This window comes from Nilaparvata lugens, chromosome 11 (genome assembly GCF_014356525.2).
Source record: "Nilaparvata lugens isolate BPH chromosome 11, ASM1435652v1, whole genome shotgun sequence".
Taxonomy (NCBI): Eukaryota; Metazoa; Arthropoda; class Insecta; order Hemiptera; family Delphacidae; genus Nilaparvata; species Nilaparvata lugens.
This window is the reverse complement of record NC_052514.1, coordinates 33,313,248-33,322,693: the sequence shown is the minus strand read 5'-3', so window position 1 is coordinate 33,322,693 and position 9,446 is coordinate 33,313,248. Positions and strand designations below refer to the sequence as shown.

The following is a 9,446-nucleotide window of genomic DNA, read 5'->3' as shown; positions in this document are numbered from 1 at the left end:
CCGGTTACTTTGTGAGTAATTGACCGAACAAAGTGAGGTGTGAGATTCAAGTCGACGGTTTGGCATTTCTCTCAATGTTTAAATGTTTATATGTTTATATATTTATATGTTGCGCATTTACGGCGAAACGCGGTAATAGATTTTCAAGAAATTTGACAGGTATGTTCCTTTTTTGATTGCGCGTCGACGTATATACAAGGTTTTTGGAAATTTTGCATTTCAAGGATAATATAAAAGGGAAAAGGAGCCTTCTTCATACGCCAATATTAGAGTAAAAATCAGACTATAGAATTATTCATCATAAATCAGCTGACAAGTGATTACACAGATGTGTGGAGAATCCAGTCTATTGCTGTATTTCCATAAAGTCTATAGTTTCAATCAGGTACTTGTGGATGAGAATACTGCGTGAGGTCTACTGTTCACAGAGCTACTAGTTATTCGGTTACGTTGTGAGTAATTATTCGGTTAGAGTGAAAAAGTGAAACTCAGTTATATTACTGTCAAGTATACATTGAATAAAAGTTACAGGTACAGGCATAAAAAATGTGAGTAATCATTCAGTGACTTTGTAAGTAATTATTCTGTTACTTTGTGAGTGATTATTCGGTTAGAGTGGAGCAAAAACCTAGTGACATAATTATTGTAAATTCGGGGAGCGTTAATTTTCGGCAGTTGCAATGACAGCCACACATTGACCGCGAGAGGATCATAGCAAGGGGGAACCAGCATGGGAAGTCCGGTAGCTCACACTCACACTGTGAGAACGGACCCTCTCAGTGACGTCACACCACGATGACCAAACTGCTATTTCCGGCCGTCAGAGAGAGAGAGACAACTATGTACTCCGTAACTAGTTAAAGCGAGAAGTACTGGACCCTCGGCCTGTTTCATGAAATTAACCTCTGCCCTCTATGGCCTTGTCCACTTTGTGTTAAAAATACATTCATTCATAAATGGACGAAACTACAGTCCTGAGTACAAGTCTAATAAATTTGGATGTGACTGTGAAAATGAAACTGTTTAACTTTCATTCAAATGAAATCAAATCAAGTTTTATTGTTCACATCGGTGATTACACATTCAATAATCATAGTAGGCTACATTGAAAAGCAGGAAAATACAAAATCAAAATATTACAGAAAAATGTAAAACAGGGTACTTAGTATAATTATTATTCAACAGCAATGAACTAACAGTAGTTATTAATCTACAATGAATTAATTGCTTTTGAACAACACCGCAACAATTATTAATTCTGCACAAAGCTCACTTTTCTATTGTTGAGGAAATATATCATCATGTGTGATGAAAAATAATGTTCCAGAATAAGGTATTCAGTTCAGAATATGGTGGATTAAATTTGTGGTTACCGACTTATGAATGCTGTTTTAGCCTACAATATTTAGACTTAAAAACAAAAAAGTACTTAATCCTAGAGCGCAACATTGGAAAAGTATCACGAAAAAAGTTGTGGTAGAGTATATGAAAATAGTGGATATAAAAGTTTTTGAAAAAACTAAAGTTTGCCTGAATTTTTCAATGTTCTGATTTTAATTGATATGTTTCATTCAATAGGTGTAAGTAAAAATTGAATTACCCCAATTTATGAAAAGATGTCATGTTTTTCAATAGATTTTGAATTTATGATACGCAATCAGATTGTTAAGCTTGCTAGAGCATTCAATTCTGTTCTTCACAGTATCTTATTGGAAAAATTGGAAAAATGTGGGATTCGTAGTGTACGGTATGTAATGATTCTCTGGCTAGCTAATTTTAAGATTGTGGTTTTGAATCTGGTTTGTTATATGGATTTTTGTAATCTTTTTTACCCTTCATCTGAAAGAGTTTGCCACTTGATGGTATCGAGTGTAGATCCTTCCGCAGTTTTAAAAGGATCGGGTATGTCATTCATTCCCTACATATATATTGTCTGATTCTGCTGCTCTCAGTGATGTAAAGATAGGCTATCAGACGAAATAATAAATACCGGCATAATAACGTCAACGGGAACAAAAATCAGAACACAACAGATAACGTTTTTCAGTCAACAGATAACAACGTCTATCGATAACAACGCTAAGGTCTCTGTAGACGTTGGCAAGTTCGGATTGTTAATCCAAGTTGGTGAAAGCTAACCTCTACATTAATTTATAGTTAGCTGCCCATTTAAAAAGGTTATAAATTATAGAGTATCCAAAACTTCATACGATAAACGATAAAACAGCAGTTGTTGATACTTTTCTACTGCAGACCACGCGGCCTACTGAATCACTACACCACAACCTGGCAGAACAGAAAGTAAGTAGAACATTTCAATTGAAAAAATTCGATGAGCGAAATTACAATCAATGTTAACAATTTATTTATCCCAGTCAAACAGTATAATTTCATTGTTAAAAAATATTCCTATAGAACCCTTTTTCAAACCTTTTTATATATAGTGCAATAACAACTATAGTTTCAATAATAAGTTATATTGTAGTTCTGATTCTCTAATATATGATTTGGGTACATAAGAGAAGTCTAGAACCAATTTCTCCATGCAAAATTTCCTTGTGCTAGATACAGGGTGGCCAAAAACCTCGTATTTTCGGCTCATTTTCCAGTTTTCAGCTATTCCTGCCAAATCTCGTGATCAGACAGAAAAATTCTCTCTTCCTTTTTTTAGATTATAAATTTATGAATGGAATTAGAACATTCGGAACTCTCTATCTCCAATGAGCACTGAGTTATGATTTTTCAAAAATGAGTGAAATTTGAAGGAAAAAATCAAGTTTGATGAATTTTAGTTTTTGATCAACAATATTTTCCGGTTGCTACCATTTAGATGTATAATTCAAAATCCCTCTGGGCGTATTTTTGTACTCTACAATCTGAGATCAGGTAGAGCGCTCTATCCCATATAGATTTCCAGGTACACCTGACAACGATGCTCCTTGTATTGTGAAAAACACCTAATTTTCAGCTTCAACCATCATCACCAACTACATTTTCCTCACATTGATATTTCGCACAATGGAATAAGTCCATGAGATCATTTTCTATGAGAATCACCCGTCAGATGCACTCCATTTCAGTATTTCCTAGTGGAGAGGCGCGCTTTTAAGAACACCTCAAGGATCAAAATTTCAAACACATAACTTTTGACACAATGCTCGGATTTCATCGTACTACACTTCATTCTTCTCGGCTCGTCAAGGCGGCTCAAATCATGTATCATAAGTCAAAGTCGGTGAAAAAATGGAAAATTGATTGTTGAGTGTATTAAGCGTATATTCCAATACACAAAAAAATGCGCTCAGAGGGATTTTGAATTATACATCGAAATGGTGACAATCGGAAGATATTGTTGATCAAAAACTAAAATTTATCAAAATTGATTTTTTCTTCAAATTTCACTCATTTTTGAAAAATAATAACTCAGTACTCATTGGAGATAGAGTACTCATTTTCAATTATCTCATTTTATTCAGAATTCTATATTCTAAAAAAAAGTCAAGAGCAAAATTCTTCTGTCCGATTACGAGATTTGGCAGAAATAGCTGAAAACTGGAAAATGAGCCGAAAATACGAGGTTTTTGGGCCATTCTGTATCTAACACAAGGAAATTTTGCATGAAGAAATTGGTTCTTGACTTCTCTTATGTACCCAAATAATATATTATAAAATCAGAACTACAATATAAATTGCATGCATCAATGTATATAGTGACTGGACTATTACTAGTTTCGGTATGTTCAATCCATGTTCAAGTTTTTCTTCATATAATTTTAAGGAATAATTTCAATTTTCTAGAAATCTCCAGCATTTGAGGAGTATAATAAATACGAACTTGAGTAGGATTCATGCTATAAAAACAGTACATAATCAATCTTCTCTATCATTAGATAGCTCTATTCTTTTCCAAACTCTACATTTTTGCCAAATATCTACGAAAAATTACAATAACTCAATCTAGATTATGACGATTTATTATTCATTATTATAAATAATAAAATGTTCAATTATTCTATTATAATAAAATGACTTATTATACTCATAATAATTATTATACTCATCATACATACTTTGAATAAGATGTATTTGAGAATTGATCATTGTTTACAAAAATCAACAATTGACATATCAGATGTATTTGGATGCCTTGAATCAAAGTGACGAATCATAGAAGACGATGAAAAACGAAACTTCACAGCTTAACCCATCTTATCATTTCTACTGACTGTCATTTTATTGACTGTATTATATTGTTACTTTCATGAATTTATAATGTGATCCTTACTACAGGCTCATACAATGTGTAATATTCGATTATCAATAAATAAGTGGAATATACTCAGTTGATGAGAATCATTGAATCAGCTTGAAATCATTTTAATTATTTGACATTAGGTTCGATCAGTGATTGATTCGATTCGAATAAAAGCAACAAATTTCGTGGCTTCAAAGCCACATCATCCATTCTGAATCCAACTATTTTCAAATAGGAAGGTGGTCATGAGATGCATGATTTTGATACAGAATTTCCAGTGAAAATGAATATTGGAAACCACACATTGATAATCCAAAACGTCTCAAAGGTATTTAAATTCAAAGATAGTTAATAATAATTAAATACTATAGACTCAAGTATGCTCTGGAGCAAACCTGCAAACCTGTAGGTACTGATATACATATTATCTGAAATAAATGTACATTGACATTCTAGAAAAATCCAAATTATCAAATCTCATTTTTCATTTCGTATTAGAAAACACTCATAGTAACATCTAATCACATCTTAAACAGTAAAGTTTCATCTTTCTGAATTTAAATGTAGTGCACTCATTTTTGTAAGATTTATTATTATTTTTTAACGTGAATATCTCCAAATCGGTTTGAGATATCGATGTGCCGTTCTCGCAATATATGATACTGTATTTACTAGGTTTTCTGAAGGTAACATGGACTTGATGAACTAAAAGCTTGACGTACTGAAGTTGCCTGCCCGGACTGATTCTTCTACTGAAATCTTGGTGGAGTGGTTATGAGTCATACAACTTGACACTAACTTGTATTCTTATCACCATGGTTACTTAAACAACTATAGCACCCGAATCAATGATATAGCTTGAAAAAATGTTTATTTACAATTGTTTGAAATCTGGAACCATATGACTTAAGATTGGAGTTTGTTTTCTTGAATCGAAATGACCGCAAAGTTTTCATTTTTTTCGTAATGTGTTATCTTTAAGGGAATACACACATGGACTCGGCTGCAGGGTGGCTGTTTCCCGAGATTCTGGAGATGATTTTCTCAAACCTCGAACTGAAGGACTTGGTGGCTTGCAGTGGTGTGAATCGAACCTGGAATGAAGCAGCTAACAACGCCAAGCTGTGGAGGAAATTCGTGAGTAAAAGTGATCTCAGCTGGTTGCCAACAAGTGTGAGCTGTGAAATGCACTCCTCCTCCTCCTCCTCCTCCTCCTTCACCTCTCCCTCTTCCTCCTCAACTGATTACAATCAAAATGCACCCCTCAATCAGAGTCCACCTCCAGCTTTACCAGAGTCTAATCCTTACAAAACGATCATTCAACAACGTAATCTACTGAAACACAACTGGACTCACGGTTTTTTCACAGAATTTCACTTGGATCCGACAGAATATGATTATGGAAAGTGTGGCCCCAAGTGGTTTCACAGTATCGACGACGTGTCATATCCATCAAGTGCTCCACAACATTGTCTCTTCTACCCTCTATTGGGGGAACTCGAGAGTGGCGAATTTGTTCTAATATTATTCCGTTTCGATGCACAATTAATAAAGGTGGTATGTACATTACCAGTAGACTTTCCTCCAGTAATGTTTCTATTCGTCTGTGTGATGAGGGACTATATAGTGTGGCTATTGAAGGGCGGTGTAGTACAATATATTTCTCTGCCAAAATGTGACAAGTGTTGTGAATCTCCACTTGAGAATTGCAAGGTGCAAACTTTGGCAGATTTGAATTCACCATTTAAAAGTTATTATTACCTCACCATGGACACTAACCACATATTAGTTTCAACCCTTGAGTCCCTATTTGTCTGGAATAAAAAATCTCTCAAATTAACACTATCCTGTACTCCACCCATTAGCCCTGATGGTCGTTCACTGCTAGAAGAAGGTGATCCACTATGCTTAGATGATGGATATCTGATCATATGCTACTCAAATCATCTTGAAGGTGCAGCACTGATTGAAGAGTATAACTTGGAGACTAACAACAAACTACAAACCAAACTTGAAATGGAAGGATCAATTGACGGAATTGAGTGCTCTGGGAACTTTATTGTGATGAAATGTGAAAATGGAATGGGAGAATCATTTACACGATTTTTCCAAGTGCGTCAAAAGAATGATTTAGAGAAAATTATCTTCACATATAATTGTGGTAACGATGGACGCTATACTACGGAGTACGATTTGGTGGGAAACTCATTTCTCATCTATAATATTTTTGAGGGAAGTCGTGAATATCTAGAGATTGAGATTTCAACGGGTATTAGAAGTCCTGTGCGTGAACTTCCAACTAAATGTCGATCGATTTGTATTTTAATCGATAATCTTGCGTTGATAAGTCCTTACAATAACAATTACACAGAAATTTGGGACTGGAGGAAGAATCTGAGGTGTCAGGTGCTGCATGGTCTTGATCGTAGTGCCTCCTCATCGTTATGTGCTACTGGAAAGTGGCTGATATCTCAGTATGACTGCTCTGCGAGACTTTCTTTCAAAGTTTTTATATGCAAGTAAGTTTATATAAAATTGGTCAATTCTAACCATTCATATTAACTGTTAACAAATCTGGGAATATTGTACACGCAATCAATCTCTTATTTTTGTAGCTATCCTTTGTTAAATATTCATTCATTCAAAAATGAAATATTGTTATTCATACCTTTGTTTCCATGTGTATAGTGAATTTGAGACTTATGTAACATGCATGTGTGCATTGTCTGCTCCATCATAGACTAGTCTTATCACAAACCCGCCCTATCATAGGCTAGATAAGCACTATCTAAGTTTCAGTGAATAATTAGATTGTAATAATAATTCAATAGGAAAGATTTTTACTTTCAACAGCTCAATTGATCAATTCTTTCTGAAGCTATTGTAGAACATACAAACAGACGACTTTGGCCTTCAGTAAGTCAAAAGTGCGAACTCGCTAACGCTCGTTCAATTATATCTATGTATCTGTACCAATACAGATTATAAGAGAGCAAGGCGCGCGTTTGCAGCACATAAACGCAGCTTCAAGGTGCGTACAGATATACGCGCCTCCAACCCGCTCCGCGCACGCTCCGCCATCGTTCCGCCATCGCTCCGCGCACGCTCCGCGCACGCTCCGCCATCGTTCCGCCATCGCTCCGCAATCGCTCCGATCATGAACGTTACGGGAGATGTTAGCTCTTCTCGCGTGCCACTCTTGCTCCCCGGTCGATCATCAATCGATCTGCTCGAGTGACGTTCGATTGCGGAGCAGAGCGAAAATCTGTACGCACCTTGAGGTATTTAATTTAGGTAGCTTGGACTTAGATACGATTAACATACAAACGAACCCATTAATAGTGGGCTTATGGGTTTGCATACTTGGGCTCATTCATTTTTTCATATCTTCAATATCATAAAAACACTTTACTTATACAGGCTACTTTTGTACAAATTAATAAAAACAATACAAAAACTCGTAATAAAACCCTTTATTATAAATGTTCGAAACTAGTCGTTGAATATTTTAAAGTTGTTATAATAATAAAGGGTACTACAAGTTTTTATATTGTTTTTATTAATTTCTTCAATATCATACTTGACTCATTACGAATTATTGAGAAAGGAGCAGTTCTGGGCTTGAAGCCTGTTGTTAAAAGCTAAGTTTTGATAGAAATAGTCCAAAAATAAGTTATATTTATGTCTTTATGATTTCCCTGGGTTCGTTTTGAAGTCCACCGTATGTAAGTCCATGCTAGCGTCTGTTTCACTCTACTGCGTCGGTCGAATGTACTGACCAATGAGAAGTGGGAGGGAGAAATAGAAGGGATTAAGTGACCACTGACCAAGGTATCGACGACATTGCGACGACTCAGTCAAGGGGTTGTTTACTCGAATTGGGGTGAAATGCGAGGGTCCGAGTGTCCAGCCTTCCCTTACTCCCTCACTCCTTGCATGCGCAGTGCATGTTGTAGGTGGTTGCTTCTCTCTCGTGTTCAAGTTGAAGTTCTAGAATGGCTGACTAGTGAGGGAGCATAAGGATACATACATGAAATAGACCATCAAAACCTTGCAAAACAGCACAAACATAACTTGATATGTAGTACATTGTTGTTGATAGTTATTCCTCTCTCGTAAATGATACAGTTCAAGGTTCATTTCGTTCAAGGTCAGTTTGATTAGATGAGTTTAGTAGGGGAAGTAGGAAGATGAGTATAACCTAGATGGATTTTTATACACGATTTTTTTAAATAAGATGGAGATCGAAAAATGTAGAGTGAATTATATAATCTAGATCTAAGAGTTGAATCGAGGAATCTAGAATAAATAATCTATCATTCATTCAAGGAATAAATCAAGGAATCTAATCTATAATAAATCTCTGTCCCCACACAGGGTAGCCTACAGGGAACTCATATTGAAAATTAGGAAACAATATTTATTTGCTTTTTGGGATGTATTTGATTGTTTATTTTTTTGAATAAAGAAAGATTAAGAGAAAAAGAAAATCATGACTTCTTCTATTCTAGATTCATTGTTGTGGATTAATTCTATGAGAACGTTGCATTCCAGTTAAATTTGTTCTGTTTAACTGCCATAATCTAATTTTCTTCAACTGTCCCTGTATCATTTTAATTTGTTGATGATAATAATCCAAATTTTTGTTATAATATCGAATCACATTTTCACTTCCAATTCTTCTCATTTCTTCCTTTCACTGAAAATTCAAACACCCTGTTTCACTCAAAATTGTTTTTATCAGAGGTTTGTGATTTTTCCACATAGAAAAATCACTGGTGGAGGCGTCTTCGAGGTAATTGTATGAATTAATCATAACCCAACTATTTTGACAAATCTTCTGGGAATCAATCAGAATAAATCTGGGGATTAATTCATTTGGTTATTCACAATGTTATCACTCAAATCAAATTAGCTGATATATAGTCCAGTCAATATAAACATAAAAAAGGAGGTGTGCTTGCAATTTATATTGTAGTTCTGATTTTTTAATAAGTATATTATTTGGGTTCATAAGAGAAGTCCAAAAACCAATTTCTCCATGCAAAATTTTCTTGTGCTAGATACAGAATGGCCCAAAAACCTCGTATTTTCGGCTCAATTTCCAGTTTTCAGCTATTTCTGCCAAATCTCGTAATCGGACAGAAGAATTTGCTCTCGACTTTTTTTAGAATATAGAATTCTGAATAAA

At 35.0% G+C, this 9,446-nt stretch overlaps 1 protein-coding gene across 1 annotated transcript; it reads left to right on the top strand.

Annotated features, from left to right (window-relative positions):
- The first annotated feature begins 2,045 nt into the window (after positions 1–2,045).
- Positions 2,046–7,153, top strand: LOC111048544. Its single transcript, XM_022334457.2, has 2 exons — positions 2,046–2,301; positions 5,238–7,153. Exon 2 carries the CDS (start codon positions 5,249–5,251, stop codon positions 6,776–6,778), a length of 1,530 nt encoding a protein of 509 aa, XP_022190149.2. The 5' UTR covers positions 2,046–2,301; positions 5,238–5,248; the 3' UTR covers positions 6,779–7,153.
- The last annotated feature ends 2,293 nt before the right edge of the window (positions 7,154–9,446 follow it).